The sequence below is a fragment of the Convolutriloba macropyga genome, chromosome 2 (assembly GCF_964194025.1).
Source record: "Convolutriloba macropyga chromosome 2, txConMacr16.3, whole genome shotgun sequence".
Lineage (NCBI taxonomy): Eukaryota > Metazoa > Xenacoelomorpha > Acoela > Convolutidae > Convolutriloba > Convolutriloba macropyga.
The window spans coordinates 55,424,631-55,446,305 of record NC_134469.1 but is presented as its reverse complement, the minus strand read 5'-3'; the positions used below and the strand labels follow the sequence as shown (position 1 = coordinate 55,446,305).

General features: G+C 33.5%; 1 protein-coding gene across 1 annotated transcript in view; it reads left to right on the top strand.

Moving 5' to 3' along the window:
• Nucleotides 1–19,228, top strand: part of LOC142334936 (uncharacterized) — a 35,016-nt gene extending 15,788 nt beyond the window's left edge. Inside the window, exon 6 of the mRNA XM_075383264.1 lies at nt 18,950–19,228. Coding sequence (XP_075239379.1) covers nt 18,950–19,085 — 136 coding nt within the window. The 3' untranslated portion in view covers nt 19,086–19,228. The remainder of the gene's footprint in view (nt 1–18,949) is intronic.
• Nucleotides 19,229–21,675: the final 2,447 nt, after the last annotated feature.

The following is a 21,675-nucleotide window of genomic DNA, read 5'->3' as shown; positions in this document are numbered from 1 at the left end:
ACAGATCACCAGAGACAGAAACCGGTTTTGAACAGTTTCACAGCGAAATGTTGAAGCTTTTCTTTTGACTTTTCCGATTTCAGTTTTTTCTATGATTTAATTACTAACAAGGCTAGAAAACTGGAGTCGAATCTCAGCATGGAAAATTTTCCCAGCTCTCTCTCTCTCTTTGGGTTTTCTTTCTCGTTCACGTTTTTATCTCTCGCACTCTCTGTCTCTACTTAACTCTTTTGTTGATGCCGCACTTCAGCTGCTCTCATGTGGCGTGATATCGTCATCTATTACCCTCACCTCACCCTTCTTCAATTAAGCTAAAGCTAGCCTCTATAAACGATGGACAGCTGACGAAGCCAACCGCTCGCCAGTCGTTTGAGATTAATTTGCCCGACGTTAGTTGGTTATGTTAAATTATTCATTCATGCAATTTCGACTGAACTGCGACGAACAGTTTAATATCACGAATCTTAGCCAGTTTCTTGTAAAATTTGCAATTGTTTTTCCTTTTTGAATATTTTTGTCCTTTTCAGATCTTGAAGATGGGTTACCTCGGTGAACTCCAGAGACCAATAACCTTTGAAATTTTTTTTCACTGCGAATTGTGGAAACCTCTTTTTGAGGTTTGGACTTTCATTTTTTCTATGATTTAATTACTAAAAAGGCTATAAGACTAGAAGTTGCAGAGTCGAATCTCGTCATGGAAACTTTTCCTAGCTCTCTCTCACACTCACTGTGTTGGTTGGGGTTTATTTTGTCTTTTTTGTTCTCGTTTTATCTCGCACACTATCTCTGTGTCTCTCTTTCTTTAACTCTTTCGATAACACCGCACTTCAGCTGCTGTAAGCATCTATTACTCTCACCTCACGCTCCTTCAATTAAGTTGAAGCTAGCCTCACTAAACAGAGGCTGGCTACTGACGAAGCCAACCGCGCGCCGGTTGTTTTAGAGCAATTTACCCGCCGTTAGTTTGTTATGTTAAATTGTTCATTCATGCAATTTTGACTGAACTGCGAGCTCAATGTCAGTTTTCACCCTTATGGGGCAATCTTGTTTTTTTTTGCGTGAATACTTTTTGATTGCTTTTGGCTTAACTCGCACTTAAAATTGACTTTCCTCGCTTTCAAGGTAACTTTTTCGTACTTCAATTTAAGAAGGTCTACTGAGTGTGTCACTCGAAGTGAAGGTTATTCTCAGTCGCCCTCATCTTTTCAGCCGGCATTAGACGGGGCTATTATTTTTAATTTGTCGAATAAAAATTTTTCCGTTTTTCCTTAATTCACAGCTTGTTCAACATTTTGAGTGAAAAATTTTTGATATATCTAGGCAAGTATCACTCTTCTTCCATTCTGCTAAAAGTGCTTTTGAAAAAATTCGCTTTTTTGTTTCTTGTGCTACAATCAATCTTTTCGACTTTTTTAATCTTTCAATCCCAATTGGAGTAATGGGAATCAACACTGTCCAGCAGTCTTCTGGGTATGTTTTCGGTGATTTCTCTTTGTGTATCTTTCTAGATTGCAGATCTTTGACGCTACCTTAACTATTTTTTGGCAATCCGACATGTTAAGTTTTTTGTGCGTAAAAATACTTTTTCTTGTTCAATCAAGCTTATATATTACTTTTTTTGACTGCTATTGGGAGAGATACATTGATGGGCCAGTTCTTTTTGAAAAGGAGCTGTTTATTAATAGTTGAGCGAGAAGAGTTATTAACCCCAAAGTATTGCAATTTTTTGTTCTTTCGACTTTTTGGAATTTTTTGAACCCTTCTAAACTTGAGTTTGGTAATAGTTGATAAAGGTCTTTTGCATGAGATAATTACTTTTTATTACCTTTTTAAGAGCTATGCGTTTTGGTAATCCAAAGAAAAACACGCAAATTTATACTAATTTTCACAATTTTATTCAAGCTTATTGAAAAATTTTGTCTTTTGTTTGGTTTTTTTTCAGCCCTAGCTGTGAAGGAACCTCCTATTGGAACTTGCAATTTTAAGTTTTTGAAAGTTTTTGTTTATTCTTTAGGTTTCGCCAGCCTCAAAAGCTAAGGAACCTCCTCTAGTGTTTGATAATAGGTTACTGCATAGTTACTAGATGTAAAGGAATGCATTTCAATATATTAATATCTTGAAATTAGGTAATTTCTAAAAATTATTGGCAATTTTCAAGTTTTTTTGAAGCTTTGTTGTTTTTAGGCTTCTCCAGCCTCAAGAGCCAAATTTCGCAAGAGCTTGATAATAGGTTACTGCATCTTCCAGTTGTAAGAGAATGTTCTTCAAGATTTTAATATCACGAATTTAAGCAATTTTTCAAAGTTTTTCAATTTCAAGATTTTTTTAATACTTTTTGATTTTTTTTTGGTTTTTTCTGGCACCGGGCGCACAAGAATCAATTCCGAGATTTTATTATAAGCCGCTGCATAGTTTTTAGAGTTAATGGAATGGTTGTCATCATTTTAATAACTCGAGTTTAGCAAATTGACAAAATTTTTCCAATTTTTTCGAAAAATTCTCATGTTCCAAATTTATGGATCTTTATAATCTAGTGAAACTATTTAATGCTTGAAATAGGGATAATGGGTTGTCTTGAGATAATGAAATAGTTCTGAAGATATTGATATCACGAAATTTAGCAAGATTTTGGTAAAATTTGCAATTATTTTCAATTTTTGAATATTTTTGTCCTTTTCTAAGTTTAACGATCATTACCAGCCAACAAAACTCCTCGAGTCTTGAAGATGAGTTACCTCAGTGAACTCCAGAGACCAAAAACGGTTTTGAATTCCTTTTCACTGCGAAGTATGGAAACTTTGAACTTTGCGGTTTCATTTTTTTCTGTGCGATTTAATTTCTAACAAGGCTGGAAAACTAGAAGTTGCAGAGTCGAATATCATCATGGAAAATATTTCTAGCTCTCTCTCTCTCTCTGTTGGGTGGGGTTCTATTCCTTCTCTTTCTTGTTTTATCTCGCCCACTATCTTTCTCTGTATCTCTCTCTCTCATTAACTTTTTTGCTGATGCCGCACGAAGCCAACTGCGCGCCGGCCGTTTGAGAGCAATTTGCCCGCCATTACTCGGTTATGTTAAATTAGTCATTCATGCAATTTCGACTGAACTGCGAGCTCGATGTCAGTTTTAACCCTGATGGGAGCAATTTTATTTTGCTTTGTTTGCATGAATACATTTTAATTGCTTTTGGCTTTACCCTTAAAAATGACTTTCCTCGCTTTCACAATAACTTTTTTTATATCAATTCAAGGAGAAGGTCTACTCGAATGTCACTCGAAGTGAAGGTTATTCTTAGCCGACCTCGCGTTTTCAGCCGGCATTCGACGGTTTTCTAATTGTCGAATAAAAATTTTATTTTACCTTAGTTCAGAGCTTGTTCAACATTTTGAGTGAAATCTTTTTGATTTCTCTAGGCTAGTATCACTCTTCTTCCATTCTGCTAAAAGTGCTTTTGAACAGCAGTTTCTAAGGAGAGCAATCTAAAATGAACAATGTCAATACCGAAAAACTAAATCCAAAATAGAAACGTTATAAACCCATTAACACCAAATTTATATGCTCGCTACTTGCATTTTGCTTTTCAAAGTTGTAGTGACACTCTGATTTTTTTCAGGTATCTATGCTAACCCTCTGGTATCCTCGCATTATTTAAAAGTAATTTATGCAACTACAAATTGAATTAAAATTCGCTTTTTTTGTGCTACAATCAGTCTTCGATTTTTCTATTCTTTCAATCCCAATTGGGCAATTAGAATCAACTCAATAGAAGAGTGAGCGAGAATAGTTTTTGAGCCCAAAATATTGCAATTTTTTGTTTTTTCGACTTTTTGGAATTTTTTGACTTTTGCGAGAGTTAAGTACTTTTAATGACCTTTTTGAGAGCTATATATTGGTAATCCATAGAAAAACACGCAAATTTTTACTAATTTTCTCAATTTTTTTTCAAGCTTTTTAAACAATTTTGTAATTTGTTTGGGTTTTTTTCATCCTAGCTATAAAGGAGCCTCCTCTATTGTTTTATGTTAGATTACTGCACAGTTTAGTTGTAATGGAATGGTTTTCAAAGTTTTAACTTAATGAATTTTATCTTTTGATAAACTTTCAATTGTTTTTCAATTCTTGATTTTTTTTGTTATTATACAAATTTCTCCGGACCAAGGGCCAGAAAAGTTCCTTAGGGTTTTGATAATAAATTACTAAAAAAACTGTTTTCGGACATCTAATAGTTTTCAACAAATTAATATCTCAAATTTTAGCCATTTTTTGATAATAAAACTTGCAACTTTAAGATTTTTGAAAATGCCTGTGATTTATGTTTTCCCAGCCTCAAAAACGAAGGAACGGCCTCTAGGGTTTGATAATAGGTTACTGCATAGTTTCTAGATGTAATGGAATGCTTTTTATATATTAATATCACGAAATTAAGTAATATTTTTAAAAAATTGTTTGGAATTTTCAAGTTTTGAAAGTTTTTATTATTTTTTAGGGTTCTGCAGCCTGAAGAGCCAAGAGACCTCCTCTAGGGTTTAATAATAGTTTACGGCATAGTTTCTAGATGTAATGGATTGTTTTCAATATGTTAATATCACGACTTTAAGCATTTTTTTAAAAATTTATTTGCAATTTTCAGGTTTTTTGAAATTTTGTCGGTTTTTTGAAATCTCCAGCCTGAAGGGCCAAAAAAACCTCCTCTTCAAGATTTTATTATCACGATTTAAGCAATTTTTAAGTGTTCCAATTTCAAGTTTTTTTGAATGCTTTTAATTTTTTTGGTTTTTTCCGGCACCTGGCGGTCAATGACCTCCTCCGAGGTTTGGTATGAAGTTAATGGAATATTTATCAGTATTTTAATGAATCGAGTTTTTAGCAATTTGATTAAATTTAAATTTTGTCCAATTTCGAAAATTTCTCGTTCCTAATTTATGGATCTTTATGAGCCAGAGAAACTATTTAAGGCTTGAAATAAGGATACTGGGTTGTCTTGAGATTATGAATTGGTTCTGAAGTTAGTATTATCACGAATTTTAGCAAGATTTGATAAAATTTGTTTGTGCTTTTAATTTTTGAATTTTTTTGTCCTTTTTTGAGTTTAACGATCATTGCTAGCCAACAAAATTTTCTTAAGTTTTGAAGATGAGTTACCTCAGTAAACTCCAAAGACAAAAAATGGTGTTGAATTTTTTTCACGGCGAAATGTGGAAACTTTTCCTTTGCATTTTGCAGTTTCATTTTTTTCTGTGCGATTTAATTTCTGACAAGGCTAGAAAACTAGAAGTTGCAAAGTCGAATATCATCATGGAAAATATTTCTAGCTCTCTCTCTCTTTCTCTCTCTCTCTCTCCCTCTCTCTCTCTCTCTCTCTCTCTCTCTGTGTGTTGGGTGGGGTTTTCTTCCTTCTCTTTCTTGTTCTCGGTTTATCTCGCAGACTATCTCTTTCTCTCTCTCTCTCTCTCTCTATTTCATTAACTGTTTTGTTGATGCCGCACTTCAGCTGCTGTTATTTGGCGTGATATCATCTATTAACCTCAACTCAACGTGCCTTCGATTAAGTTGAAGCTAGCCTCAATAAACCGAGGCTAGCTACTGACCAAGTCAAGCGTTCGCCGGTCGTTTGAGGGAAATTTGGCCGCCGTTAGTTGGTTATGTTTAATTATTCATTCCTGCAATTTCGACTGAACTGCGAGCTTGATGTCAGTTTTCACCCGTATTGGAGCAACTTTATTTTGTTTGTTTCTAAAATGAAAAATGTCATTACTGAAAAACTAAATCCAAAATAGAAATGTTGTAAACCCATTAAGACAAAATTTATATGCTCGCTACTTGCATTTTGCTTTTCTAAGTTGTAGTGACACTCTGATTTTTTCAGGTATCGATGCTAACTCTCCGGTATTCTCGCATTATTAAAAAGTAATTTATGCAACTACAAATTGAATTAAAATTCGCTTTATTGTTTCTTGTGCTTCAATTAGTCTCTAAGTTTAAAGTCTTAGTTTAAACTCTTAGTTTAACTCTTGACTTATCTCGCGCACTGTTTCAACTGAATGGATTTTAGATTATTTCACGAAATGAATCATGCCATGTGGTGAATACCGTCAAAAGAGCAAAATCAAAAGACGGGATAAAGCCCGATCATTCAGTCATTGAGAATTAGGTTAACAAAGTTCATTAGAGTGTTTGCTAGCCAACATTGGTATTAGGCTTATTAGCTTTCAGTTTGTAAGCTGAATTAAGTATAGTTTTAGAGTCTATTCTTTTAATCCCAATTGGGGTAATGAGAATCAACTCATTTTCCAGCAGTCTGCTGGGTATGTTTTCAGTAATTTCTCTTTGTGTATCTTTCCAGACGCTACGTTAGCCATTTTTGGCAATCCGACATGTTTAGTTTTTTGTGCGTAAAAATACTTTTTGGTTCATCAACTTTTGGTTCATCAACAAGAATTACTTTTTTGACTGCTATTGGGAGAGATAAGTTTTTCTGATAGGCCAGTTCTTTTTGAAGAGGGGCTGTTTAATAACAGCCGCCGTCAGCCTCTCAAAGGCTATTATTTAGGCCCTCTCCTTTTTTCAATCCAACTTTTGCATTGTATTGGTGCTGTTTTTTTCTTTTATAAAAGATGTTTTTGTGCATTTTTCCATTATTGTGATATTTCAAAACGGGATAAACAGGTGATGAGAATAAACTCAAAAAATACTTTTTGGTTCATCAACTTTTAGAATTACTTTTTTGACTGCTGTTGCGAGAGATAAGTTTTTCTAATAGGCCATTTTGTTTTGAAAATGAGCTGTTTAATAACAGCCGCCGTCAGCCTCTCAAAGGCTTTTATTTAGGCCCTCTCCTTTTTTCAATCCAACATTTGCATTGTATTGGTGCTGTTTTTTCTTTGATAAAAGATGTTTTTGTACATTTTTCTATTATTGTGATATTTCAAAACGGGATACACAGGTAATGCCCAGTATTTATTTAGTTTCATTAGAGGCTCTTAGCTGGTTTTAGTTGTGTTCGTGTTTTCGAGTGCTGAAGCTTCTGGCGTGGCCTAAATTCAAGGTGAAAAGGTCATTTTTAGGATTTTTTAATCTACAAAATTGGTACTTGTTTTCACGTTTATTTGACATTCTTTTGCTTGATTTGGCTTAAATTCACGTTATTCCAAGTTGATCAAGATTTTTTGCGAAACGTCTTGTCTTTTTAATATCCGCCATCAGCCTCTCAACGGGTATTATTAAGGCGCACTCCTTTTTTTTCGCTTTACCTTTTGATCACGTTTATCATTTTTACATAAGTCACGATTTTCACGTTTAACTCTGGCTTATCTCACGCACTGATTCAACTGAATGGATTTTAAATTATTTCACGTATTGAATTATGCCGTTTGGTGAATACCGTCAAGAGAACAAAATCAAAAGACGGGATAAAGCCCGATCATTAAGTCATTGAGAATTAGGTTATCAAAGTTCATTAGAGTGTTTGCTAGCAAACATTGGTTTTAAGCTTATTCGCTTTCAGTTTGTAAGGTATCAGTTTTCAGGTGTATATGCTAACCCTCTGGTATCCTCGCATTATTAAAAAGTAATTTATGCAACTACAAATTGAATTAAAATTCGCTATTTTTCTTGTGCTACAATCAGTCTTCGATTTTTCTATTCTTTCAATCCCAATTGGGCAATTAGAATCAACTCATTTTCCAGCAGTCTGCTGGGTATGTTTTCAGTGATTTATCTTTCGGTATCTTTTGAGACTGCAGATCTACGACACTACCGCAGCCAGTTTTTGGCAATCCGACATGTTTAGTTTTTTGCGCGTAAAAATACTTTTTCTGTTTGAAGGGAGCTGTTTATTAATAGAAGAGTGAGCGAGAATAGTTTTTGAGCCCAAAATTTTGCAATTTTTTGTTTTTTTGACTTTTTGGAATTTTTTTACTTTTGCGAGAGTTAAGTACTTTTAATGACCTTTTTGAGAGCTATATATTGGTAATCCATAGAAAAACACGCAAATTTTTACTAATTTTCTCAATTTTTTTTCAAGCTTTTTAAACAATTTTGTAATTTGTTTGGGTTTTTTTCATCCTAGCTATAAAGGAGCCTCCTCTATTGTTTTATGTTAGATTACTGCACAGTTTAGTTGTAATGGAATGGTTTTCAAAGTTTTAACTTAATGAATTTTATCTTTTGATAAACTTTCAATTGTTTTTCAATTCTTGATTTTTTTTGTTATTATACAAATTTCTCCGGACCAAGGGCCAGAAAAGTTCCTTAGGGTTTTGATAATAAATTACTAAAAAAACTGTTTTTGGACATCTAATAGTTTTCAAAAAATTAATATCTCAAATTTTAGCCATTTTTTGATAATAAAACTTGCAACTTTAAGATTTTTGAAAATGCCTGTGATTTATGTTTTCCCAGCCTCAAAAACGAAGGAACAGCCTCTAGGGTTTGATAATAGGTTACTGCATAGTTTCTAGATGTAATGGAATGCTTTTTATATTAATATCACGAAATTAAGTATTATTTTTAAAAAATTGTTTGGAATTTTCAAGTTTTGAAAGTTTTTATTATTTTTTAGGGTTCTGCAGCCTGAAGAGCCAAGAGACCTCCTCTAGGGTTTAATAATAGTTTACGGCATAGTTTCTAGATGTAATGGATTGTTTTCAATATTTTAATATCACGATTTTAAGCATTTTTTAAAATTATTTGCAATTTTCAGGTTTTTTGAAATTTTGTCGGTTTTTAGAATTCTCCAGCCTGAAGGGCGAAAAAAACCTCCTCTTCAAGATTTTATTATCACGATTTAAGCATTTTTTAAGTGTTCCAATTTCAAGTTCTTTTGAATGCTTTTAATTTTTTTTTTGGTTTTTTCCGGCACCTGGCGGTCAATGACCTCCGCCGAGGTTTGGTATGAAGTTAATGGAATATTTATCAGTATTTTAATCAATCGAGTTTTTAGCAATTTGATTAAATTTAAATTTTGTCCAATTTCGAAAATTTCTCGTTCCTAATTTATGGATCTTTATGAGCCAGAGAAACTATTTAAGGCTTGAAATAAGGATACTGGGTTGTCTTGAGATTATGAAATGGTTCTGAAGTTATTATTATCACGAATTTTAGCAAGATTTGATAAAATTTGTTTGTGCTTTCAATTTTTGAATTTTTCGTCCTTTTTGGGTTTAACGATCATTGCTAGCCAACAAAATTTCTGAAGTCCTGAAGATGGTTTACCTCAGTAAACTCCAGAGACAAAAAATGTTTTTTGAATTCTTTTCACGGCGAAATGTGGAAACTTTTCCTTTGAATTTTGCAGTTTCATTTTTTTCTGTGAGATTTAATTTCTAACAATGCTAGAAAACTAGAAGTTGCAAAGTCGAATATCATCATGGAAAATATTTCGCTCTCTCTCTCTCTCTCTCTCTCTGTTGGGTGGGGTTTTTTTCCTTCTCTTTCTTGTTCTCGGTTTATCTCGCAGACTATCTCTCTCTCTCTCTCTATTTCATTAACTGTTTTGTTGATGCCGCACTTCAGCTGCTGTTATTTGGCGTGATATCATCTTTTACCCTCAACTCAACGTGCCTTCAATTAAGTTGAAGCTAGCCTCAATAAACCGAGGCTAGCTACTGACCAAGTCAAGCGTTCGCCGGTCGTTTGAGGGAAATTTGGCCGCCGTTAGTTGGTTATGTTTAATTATTCATTCCTGCAATTTCGACTGAACTGCGAGCTTGATGTCAGTTATCACCCTTATTGGAGCAACTTTTTGTTTATTTCTAAAATGAAAAATGTCATTACCGAAAAACTAAATCCAAAATAGAAACGTTATAAACCCATTAAGACGAAATTTATATGCTCGCTACTTGCATTTTGCTTTTCGAAGTTGTAGTGACACTCTGATTTTTTCAGGTATCGATGCTAACCCTCTGGTATTCTCGCATTATTAATAAGTAGTTTATGCAACTACAAATTGAATTAAAATTCGGCTTTTTTGTTTCTTGTGCTTCAATTAGTCTCTAAGTTTAAATTCTTAATTTAAACTCTTAGTTTAACTCTTGACTTATCTCACGCACTGTTTCAACTGAATGGATTTTAAATTATTTCACGTAATGAATCATGCCATGTGGTGAATACCGTCAAAAGAACAAAATCAAAATACGGGATAAAGCCCGATCATTCAGTCATTGAGAATTAGGTTAACATTAGAGTGTTTGCTAGCCAACATTGGTATTAAGCTTATTAGCTTTCAGTTTGTAAGTTGAATTAAGTATAGTTTTAGAGTCTATTCTTTTAATCCCAATTGGGGTAATGAGAATAAACTCATTTTCCAGCAGTCTGCTGGGTATGTTTTCATTAATTTCTCTTTGTGTATCTTTCGAGCCGCTACCTTAGCCATTTTTGGCAATCTGACATGTTAAGTTTTTTGTGCGTAAAAATACTTTTTGGTTCATCAACTTTTAGAATTATTTTTTTGACTGCTATTGGGAGAGATAAGTTTTTCTGATAGGCCAGTTCGTTTTGAAGAGGGGCTGTTTAATAATAGCCGCCGTCAGCCTCTCAAAGGCTATTATTTAGGCCCTCTCCTTTTTTCAATCCAATATTTGCATTGTATTGGTGCTGTTTTTTTCTTTTATAAAAGATGTTTTTGTACATTTTTCCATTATTGTGATATTTCAAAGCGGGATAAACAGGTAATGCCCAGTAGTCATTTAGTTTCATTAGAGGCTCTTAGCTGGTTTTAGTATTGTTCAAGTGTTTAGTGCTGAAGCTTCTGGCGTGGCCTAAATTCAAGGTGAAAAGGTCATTTGTAGGAATTTTTAATCTACAAAATTGGTACATGTTTTCACGTTTATTTGACATTCTTTTGCTTGATTTGGCTTAAATTCACGTTATTCCAAGTTGATCAAGATTTTTTGCGAAACGTCTTGTCTTTTTAATATCCGCCATCAGCCTCTCAACGGCTATTATTAAGGCGCACTCCTTTTTTTTATTCGCTTTACCTTTTGATCACGTTTATCATTTTTACATGAGTCACGATTTTCACGTTTAACTCTGGCTTATCTCACGCACTGATTCAACTGAATGAATTTTAGATTATTTCACGAAATGAATCATGCCATGTGGTGAATACCGTCAAAAGAACAAAATCAAAAGACGGGATAAAGCCCGATCATTAAGTCATTGAGAATTAGGTTGTCAAAGTTCATTAGAGTGTTTGCTAGCCAACATTGGTTTTAAGCTTATTCGCTTTCAGTTTGTAAGCTGAATTAGGTATAGTTTTAGTCTATTCTTTTAATCCCAATTGGGGTATTGAGAATCAACTCATATTCCAGCAGTCTGCTGGGTTTGTTTTCAGTAATTTCTCTTTGTGTATCTTTCGAGACGCTACCTTAGCCATTTTTGCAAATCCGGCATGTTTAGTTTTTAGTGCGTAAAAATACCTTTTCTGTTTGAAAGGAGCTGTTTATTAATAGAGTGAGCGAGAATAGTTTTTGAGCCCAAAATATTGCATTTTTTTTTCGACTTGTTGGAGTTTTTGGACTTTTGCAAGAGTTAAGTACATTTTAATGACCTTTTTGAGAGCTGTATGTTTTGGTAATCCAAAGAAAATCACGCAAATTTTTACTAATTTTCGCAATTTTCAAGTTTTTTAAAAAATTTTGGTCATTTCTTTGTGTTTTTTCAGCCCTAGCTGTAAAGGAACCTCCTCTAGAGTTTGATGTGAGATTAATGCACAGTTTCTAGTTGTAATGGAGTGGTTTTCAACATTTTAACATAATGAATTTTTGAATTTTAGCTTTTTTTGATAAACTTGCAATTGTTTTTCAATTTTTTGATATTTTTTTGTATTAATTAAAACAAAAATTTTTGTTTTAATTTGTTTTTTATCATACAAATTTCTCCGGAACCAAGGGCCAGAAAAATTCCTTAGGGGTTTGATAATAAATTACTAAAAAAAATTCACTGGCCATATAATAGTTTTCAACAAATTAATATCTCAAATTTTAGCTTTTTCTTGATAACAAAACTTGCAACTTTAAGTTTTTTGAAAATTTCTTGTCTTTTTTAGGTTTTCCCAGCCTCAAGAGCCAAGGAACTTCCTCTAGGGCTTGATAATAAGTTACTGCATAGTTTCTAGATGTAATGGAATGCTTTTTAGTATATTATATCACGAAATTAATTAATATTATTAAAAAATTGTTTGCAATTTTCAAGTTTTGAAAATTTTTATCATTTTTTAGGTTTCTCCAGCCTCAAGAGCCAAGAAACCTCCTCTAGGGTTTAATAATAGGTTACGGCATAGTTTCTAGATGTAATGGAATGTTCTCAATATATTATTGTCACGAATTTAAGCAATTTTCTTAAAAAAATATTTGCAATTTTCAGGTTTTTTGAAACTTTGTCGGTTTTTAGGTTTCTCCAGCCTCTAGGGCCACAAAACCTCCTCAACTGTTTCATAATAAGTTACTGCATCTTTTCTAGTAGTATTAGAATGTTATTCAAGATTTTAATATCACGATTTAGCAATTTTTAGAAGTATTTTCAATTAAGAATTTTTTTGAATGCTTTTGATTTTTTTGTTTTTCCGGCACCTGGCGGTGAATGACCTCCTCCGAGGTTTGGTATGAAGTTAATGGAATATTTATCAGTATTTTAATGAATCGAGTTTTTAGCAATTTGATTAAATTTAAATTTTGTCCAATTTCGAAAAATTCTCGTTCCTAATTTATGGATCTTTATGAGTCGAAAAATTCTCGTTCCTAATTTATGGATCTTTATGAGCCAGAGAAACTATTTAAGGCTTGAAATAAGGATACTGAGTGGTCTTGAGATTATGAAATGGTTCTGAAGTTAGTATTATCACGAATTTTAGCAAGATTTGATAAAATTTGTTTGTTCTTTCAATTTTTGAATTCTTTCGTCCTTTTTTGAGTTTAACGATCATTGCTATCCAACAAAATTTTTTAAGTCCTGAAGATGGGTTACCTCAGTAAACTCCAGAGACAAAAAATGTATTTTGAATTTTTTTCACTGCAAAATGTGGAAACTTCTTTTGAGTTTTGCACTTTCAAATTTTTTTCTATATGATTTGATTAATAACAAGGCTAGAAATCTAGAAGATGCAGAGTCGAATCCCATCATGGAAAATATTCCTAGCTCTCTTTCTCTCTCTCTCTCTCTCTCTCTCTCTGTTGTTTGGGGTTTCTTTCCTTCTCTTTCTTGTTCTGGGTTTATGTCGCTCACTATCTCTTTCTCTCTTTCTCTCTCTCTCTTTCATTAGCTGTTTTGTTGATGCCGCACTTCAGCTGCTGTTATTTAGCGTCATATCATCTATTACCCTCAAATCACGTTCCTTCAATTAAGTTAAAACTAGCCTCAACAAACCGAGGCTAGCTACTGACGAAGTCAACCGTTCGCTGGTCGTTTGAGAGAAATTTGGCCGCCGTTAGTCAGTTATGTCTAATTATTCATTCCTGCAATTTCGACTGAACTGCGAGCTCGATGTCATTTTTCACCCTTATTGGAGCAACTTTTTTTGTTTATTTCTAAATGAACAATCTCAATACCGAAAAACTAAATCCAAAATAGAAACGTTATAAAACCATGAAGACCAAATTTATATGCTCGCTACTTGAATTTTGCGTTTCAAAGTTGTACGGACACTCGCTGATGTTCATAGTTATCGATGCTAACCCTCTGGTATCCTCGCATTATTAAAAAGTAATGTGTGTAACTACAAATTTAGTTTTGACTAGTCATTTAGTGTCATTGGAGTCTCTTAGCTGGTTTTAGTAGTGTTCGAGTGCTGAAGCTACTAGCGTTGCCTAAATTCAAGGTGAAAAGGTCATTTTTAGGAGTTTTTAATCCACAAAATTGGTACATGTTTTCACGTTTTTTTGACATTCTTTTGTTTGATTTGGCTTAAATTCTCGTTATTCAAAGTTGATCAAGATTTTTGTGAAACTTCTTAGTGTTTAGAGTGCTGAAGCTTCTAGCGTTGCCTAAATTCAAGGTGAAAAGGTCATTTTTAGGAGTTTTTAATCCACAAAGTTGGTACATGTTCTCACGTTTTTTTGACATTCTTTTGTTAGATTTGGCTTAAATTCACGTTATTCAAAGTTGATCAAGATTTCTGTGAAACTTCTTCGTCTTTTTAAGAGTTGCCGTCAGCCTCCCAACGGCTATTATTAAGGCGCTCTCCTTTAAAATTCGCTTTACATTTTGATCACGTTTATCGTTTTTACATGAGTAATGATTTTCACGTTTAACTCTGACTTATCTCACGCATTGTTTCAACTGAATGGATTTTAAAATATTTCACGCATTGAATTATGCAATGTGGTGAATACCGTCAAAAGAACAAAATCAAAAGACGGGATAAAGCCCGGTCATTAAATCATTGAGAATTAGGTTATCAAAGTTCATTAGAGTGTTTGCTAGCCAACATTGGTATTAAGCTTATTAGCTTTCCGTCTAGAAGCTGAATTAAGTGTAGTTTTAGAGTCTAACTGAAACTGCGCGACAAATTAGAACACTTTTCGACACTAAAAGAAAAAAATTGGTCAATTTATCTCTTTCTGTTTCAATCGCGACATGCAGCAAGTGTGTCAACAGCGGCTAGTTTCCGGCAATCTGCCGTCAATGTTTATGTCCTCAATTTGAGAGCTCTATGTTATGGTAATGCAAACGTAACATGCAAAATTGCCGACATTGTTCGCTATTCTTTTTCAGTGAACATTAACTTCGCATATCGTTTTGCTTGCTAATCGATTTTTGATTTTTTTTTTAAAAAAAAGAAATTGCACTCGAACGAAGATTGAAGCAATTTTTTATTGTTAATTTTTTATCTTGTTTTATTAAAGTTTTTGCTTGACGGTTTTCTTTTGGAACATTCTTTTAATTTCACTTCTCGATTCTTCACGCTTGGTAAAATTGCTTTCATTCTACTAGATGAATTGAATCAGAGTTGATTTAACGTTTTTCGTTTTGTTAGTTTGAGTGTTCATTGGAATGAATCATTTTTTGTATAGACATCTATTCTTTTTAATAGCCGCTCTCATCTACTCAGCCGGCTATTATGATGCTCCTCTTTACTTTTTTAAATCGTCGAATAGAATATTATTTCGCTTTACCTCATTTGTCCGCTTTTTCGACCTTTTGCTTGATATCTTTGCTGTTCTAGGCTAGTTTAATTCTTCTCTCATTCTGCTTGAAGAGCTTTTAAACAGCAGTTCGGCAGAGCAATTCAAAATGAACAAAGTCATTGAAACGACGAATAGGATTGAGATAAACCCATAAAGCCCAATTTTAGATGTTTTAGAAACCATCCCTAATGCTTTTTGGTATTGATACTAGCCCCATGGCTTCTCATTTACATAGAACAGGGGTATGTGCAACTACAAACTGACATCAAAACAGTTCTCTATAATTGCTCAGAATGCAGCAGTTTTAAATCATCGTAAGATGTTTGTAGTTTTCTCCAGCTTTAAATTAACGCAATGTTGTGAGTGCTTCTTCTGTAAACTGAAAATAACTGACACATATAGGTTTCAAACACTATGAGGGCACAATTCTTGAGGTTTGTTGGCAATTCTTTTTCAGTAAACAATAATTTTGCAAATCATTTTTCTCGATCTTTAATTTTATTGTTCTCGAACGAAGTTTGAGGCCATTTATATACTGTAAACGTGTGTATCTTGTTTCATTTAATTTTTTGCTTGACGATTTTCTCTTAGCTTATTCTTTCGATTTCATTTCTCGATTCTTCACGCTTGACTTTTTGAATTTTTGGAGTGATTGAAATTAATCTCATTCAGAAAGTTAATCGATTGCTAAATTGTTGTGAGGGATAAGCAAGCATGGTCCTTGCAGCTTAGTGGTTGATGTGAGAGACTGTAATCTGGGAGATTGGGGTTCAAACCCCACACTTGTCTGAGGTTTTTCCACCCTTAGACATTTCTGTAGCCTGTACCCCCCCACCTAAATTAAATCGCTCCAACATTCGGTTGAGATAAATTCTGATGTCAGTCCGTGTTTTGTTCTGTTCCGGTTCTGATGTATTTAAGATTTGTGCAGGAAAAAAGTTTGGTCGACCAATAATAGTACTTGATATCTGACAGAATTTTATTGTTAATAGCCCTCCTCATCTCGGCAGGCTAGTATTGCGCTCAAAATTTTCGCTTTAATTATTTGTTTCGCTTTACCTCATTTTGCCTCTTTTTCGACATTTCGCTGAAAATATCTTTGACTCTAGGCTAGTTTCATTGTTCGCTCATTATGCTTAAAGTGCTCATAAAAATCTGTTGCTCAGCAAAGCAATCTAACATGAACGGAATCAGTATAAAGAAAACGGAATTAAAAAATGGAAAATTTTGACAATTTTTGATTTTTATCAACCCTAGGTTTCAAGGAACCTCCTCTAGGTTTTAATAATAGGTTACTGCATAGTTTCTAGTGGTAATAAAATGGTTTCAACATTTTAACATCACGAATTTTATCATTTTGACAAAACGTGCAATTTTTTAAAAATTTTTAACTTTTTATCCTTATTCAGGTTTTTCCAGACCCTGGAACCAGGAAACATCCTAAGCGGTTTGATAGTAAGTTACTGAAAAATTTTTATTGGCCATGATATAGTTTTTCAACTAATTAATGTCACAAATTTAAACAATTTTTGATAAAATTTGCTTTTTTCAAGTTTTTTGAAAAATTTTGTCGGTTTTTGGTCTTTTTCAGCCTCCATAAACAAGGAACGTCCTGTAGGGGTCAAAAATAGGTTACTGTATAATTTCAGATTTTGATCGAATGTCTTGCAAGATTTTAACATCACGAATTCTAGCATTTTTTGACAATTGTTGCCATTTTTTTCAATTTTTTTTTACATTTATAGTCAGTATTAAAGTTTTTTGAGCCTCGAGGGTCAGAAAATTACCGTTAGGGTTTTATAATAATTTACTGGAAAATTTTTGTTGGTCATGGATTAATTCTTAACTTCGTAATATCACAAGTTTTTTTAATAAAACTAACAATTTTGATTTTTGTTCAAATTTTTGATGTTTCTCTAGCCTCAAGAGCCAATGAACGTCCTCTAGGGTTTTAAAATATTCTACTGCATAGTTTATAGATGTAATGGAATGTTTTTCAAGATTTTAGTACAACGAATTTAAGCAATTTCTTAAAATATTTCCATTTTTTCAAAATTTTGAATTTTTTGCGGTACCAGGGGAACTGGGACCTCCTCAAAGGTTTGATAATAAGCATTTGCGTTAACGGGCGTTTCTAGCGTTAATGGGATGTTGATAAATATTTTTGATATTTTTATGATTTAAGTTTTAGTAATTTTCGGATAAAATATCAAATTTTCCAGTTTTTGGAAAATTTTTGTTCCAAGTGCATGGATCTTTGAACCAGTGAAACTATTTCAGGCTTGAAAAAGAAATACTGGATAATTTCTTGAGATGAAATGGTTCTTAAGATAATAACATCCTGAATTTTAGCAAGATTTTGTTGAAATTTGCTATTATTTTCAAAATCTTTCAATATTTTTTGTCCTTTTCTGAGTTTAACGACCATTACTGGCCAACGAAACTTTTCAAGTCTCGGAGATGGGTTACTTGACAGATTTTTTGAAACAAAAATAGTTTTTAAATTTTTTTACTGCGAAGTTAAAAACTTTTTTAAATTTGCTTTTTTCAGTTTTCTATATGATTTATTTAATAACTAGGCTTGAAAACTTGAAGTTGCAGAGTCGAATCCCTTCATGAAAAATATTCCTATCTATTTCTCTGTCGGTTAGGTTTTGGTTCCTTCTCTTTCGTTCAAGTTTTATCTCTCTCTATCTCACTCTATCTCTCTCTCTCTCTCTCTCTCTTTTGTTGTGAGCTGCTGTTATGTGGCGTAATGTCACCATCTCTGATCGTCATTATTAATGAGTTATAGTTGAAATATTTTTTAATATCAAAAATGATCTAACAGGCACTTTTAGGAAACCGTTGTTAATTGCTCTCAAAAGCCATGTGTTGCAAATATATTAATCCTGTTTGTCTCTGATGCAATTTTACGCTTGGGCGATTTTTCGTCTGACCCAGTTGACTTTCGTCGTCAGGAACGGGATAAAGAGGTAGTGCCCAATTTGCATTAAGTTCTCTTAGAGCCGTTCAGCTCACTACTCTTCAAGTATGCGGTTAACAGAAACTGTTTTGGAGACTTAATACTTATGGTGTGAAGGGCGGTTCTTTGAAATTGATCCCACAACACCCCCCCCCCCACAGACCAGTCCCCCAATTCACTTTTGCACCCCCGCTGCGCTCACCTTATGCCCCTTCAAATAATCTAAAGCTAGCATCACTAAACCGTGGCTAGTTGCTGACAAAGCCAACCGCTCGCTGGTCGTTTGAGAGCAATTCGCCCGACGTTAGTCGGTTATGTTTAATGATTTCATGAAAATGGTTTTGCTCATCTCGTTGGACTTGTACTTTTGTTTTTTTTTTGTAATATCATATTAAGCGAATAGTTTTTTAGATTGGTGATTAGTTGTTGGCTAGAGCTTAAGTATTCAATTTCAGTTTTAAGTCTATTCCGGAGTCCAGTTGTGTGTTTTGTAAAATGTCCTGTCACAATTTTTCGATGGCTTTGAGGGGTCGTGTTGAGGTATAATTTGAGGTATAATTTTTAATGCCAATTTGATCAAGAAAGTTTAATGAAGACTGTTTAACTTTTAGGCGCCAGAAAAACTGTAACCACCAGCACGAACTTTGCCATGTAGGCTTAAATTCACGATATACAGTGAAGTTTTCTAAGTTTTATGTATTGATCGATATAACATGTCCAGGGAACCTAGTTTCTCGTATAATGGAGGCATCAGCTATTCCAAGATCGTTTTTCTACTTGCTGTTCACTTTTGTCTTATCGGCTATAGTTTGACTCCTCTAAAATGGGAGCGCTGGAATAGGGTTGATGAATGGTGTTGATTTAGGTGTGAGGGAGTGTTCTGTGCCCAGCACAGATATGCAGAGAGCCACGACTGTACCTTCGACTATAAGAGCGAGGGTAAAAAACTGCTCGAGTATACAAACCCAGTCGTCACCGCCCCAAAACTGCCCAAAATATAACTCATCTTCTCTTCAATGCAGCAACCACAAATGAAAATAGGCGGAGACGAGTTTGATGAAATAATTAAAACTGAAGAAAACGTATCAGCTAATTCAACAGTTTTCAAGGTAGACATTATTGAGATTAAGTACATCTTTTTCAATATTGAATTGCACTGAGAGAATGAAATGGAAAATCAAAATACTATTCTTCAAAGGAATGTCGTATAGTTATATAGGTTAAACAAGGCGGCTCGTTAATGTGCGTTCGCACATGATGTTCCGACCCGAGCTCATCTACATTTTTGACTAAAATGTCAACCAAATCAAGAGATAACAAAAATAGATGTTTGAGTTTAAAACAATCGTTACACATTCTATCTACTAATTGAATTACTAATGCCATGCTTCATTACAGCACCAACGTGACCTGACATTGAAGAGACTAGAAAAAAAATAGCACCAACAAAATTTTGGCGGCAAAAAATGAATATCTAAATTTAAAAGCACCTGGTAACAACGTCAAAATGCAGTCAGATAAAACCTTAACTACACGAGTTTACCTTTTACTAACTATACAGCAGATGAAAAGTTTTCTTAACGAGACTAGGTAACAAGCCGACAAAAAGAACGAACAGTGAGGCGAAACTTAAAAATTAATCAACATTTTTTGCACCAAGAAAATTCAAAAATCTTAAAAAACATTGGTTTTTAATAAAAAAATCCTTCATAAATTACTAAAAAGTCATTACAAAACCAAAAGCACCCGTCTGTGGTCAGACTATGCCATAGAAACAAACTAAAGAGAAACTCAAAAAATTACAAACGATTTGCGAAAACACAAACCTTTGCTACCATTAAAATCAATACCTATCATCTGAATATGTATTTTTAATTCAGTTGTTATTTCTGCTATTTCAGTTGAAGGATTTATACTGAAAGATTAAATAAGTTTACTTGGGCCACATTTAAAAACCATTGGGATCTGTTATTACGCGATTGTTCTGAAGGAAGAGAAAAAGAAACGCAAAAAATGGCCATTCAATAAACGTTCAGAAAAACGAAACAACAGTGGCACATAATATCAATATATATGTTATTTCTTGAAATACACGAAATTCGATGGGACATCTGATTGATGAATAGAAGTTAAATTTGACGAAAGGAACCTATTCGCTATATACTGAATGTTTCGAGCAACATCATTCATTCAGTCCTCAATTACAAGCCTATGAGATCTGTGAGCAATTTACGGCTACCTAAAGAACAAAAACAGCGAATTCAGGAAAAAAAAATTGAGCGACAAAAGGGTCGAAGGCATTAAAAAAATGAACTTTTCACTAAACACTCTTCAATTTTAAATTAATTTTTCAGGAGCAATGGGAAAACTTTTTTTATCAATATAATTTCAAAAAATCAACAAATATAAACAAATACATTAGACGCACGAAAATTGCGGGAAAACACGTATTATCAACGCCATTAAATTCATTAGCCTTCAACGGAAGCCAGTATATACAATAAATGATGCCTCGAGGGGACAATAAGTTTTTTTGCCAATCGTATTTCATCAATAAGACCTTACAACAAGTTAATGACTATGAAAACAACAACAGAGAGAGGCAAAAACCACAAATTCAGTAGAAAAGTGCCTGAAGAAAATGTCGAAGCAACTCAAATCATAAGCTCTTCCCTGAAAACTTTATTTATGATCCGTTGAACTTCTTCCCTAAACCAATAGGGACTCTCAGCAGTAAGATGATGTGATAAGATTTCAAAAGGATCGAAAAACAAAATAAAGTACCCAAAAAAAATATGAATTCTCGTGGCATTGATGTTTTAAAACTAATAGGTAGAAGATAAAACCGCTAACCAGATTAATTTTGGCTATAGTAGAACGGAAATGGATTCTGTTAGAACCAACAATGACCAAGAGTATTCACGAAAAAAAATTAGGAATGGTTGAATTTCAAAAAAGTTTCGAAAAATTATTTTTAAACCCTTAACAGCCAGTAAACTCAATCTTTCATCGGAGCTCAATGACGATGCTCAGATATAACCCATAGGGAGGAAAATGATGTCTGTCATGCATAGATAGTTAAAAAGACATCACAATAAGTCTTATGACAGAAAACAATAACAAAAACAGCAAAAACTAAAATTCAGTAGAAAAATGCGAGAAGAAAGTGTCGAAGACAATTAAACCATTAGCTATTCTCTGAAAACTTTCTCTGTGATCCACTGAACGTCCTCTCTAAGCCAATTGGATTACAATAATCTTTGGATAATGTGATAAAGAGTTCAAAAGTGACCAATAATTCAAAAAATCCAAAAAAAAAATTTAAAAAAATTGAAATCTTTGTCATTGAAGTCATATAACCAATAGCTAGAAGATAAAACAGCTAAACAGAATATTTTTAGTCGCAGTAAAAAGCAAGTGGGTCCAGTCAATACTGAAACTCACTAACAGTTCAAGAAAAATTTAGGAATTGTTATTGTTCAAATAAAATTTTCGAAAAATGATTTTTATTTTAGCAGACATTAAATTCAATAGCTTTCAACGGAAGTCAATAAAAACGCTCAAAGATGCCCCGGTGGCAGTACATTTATG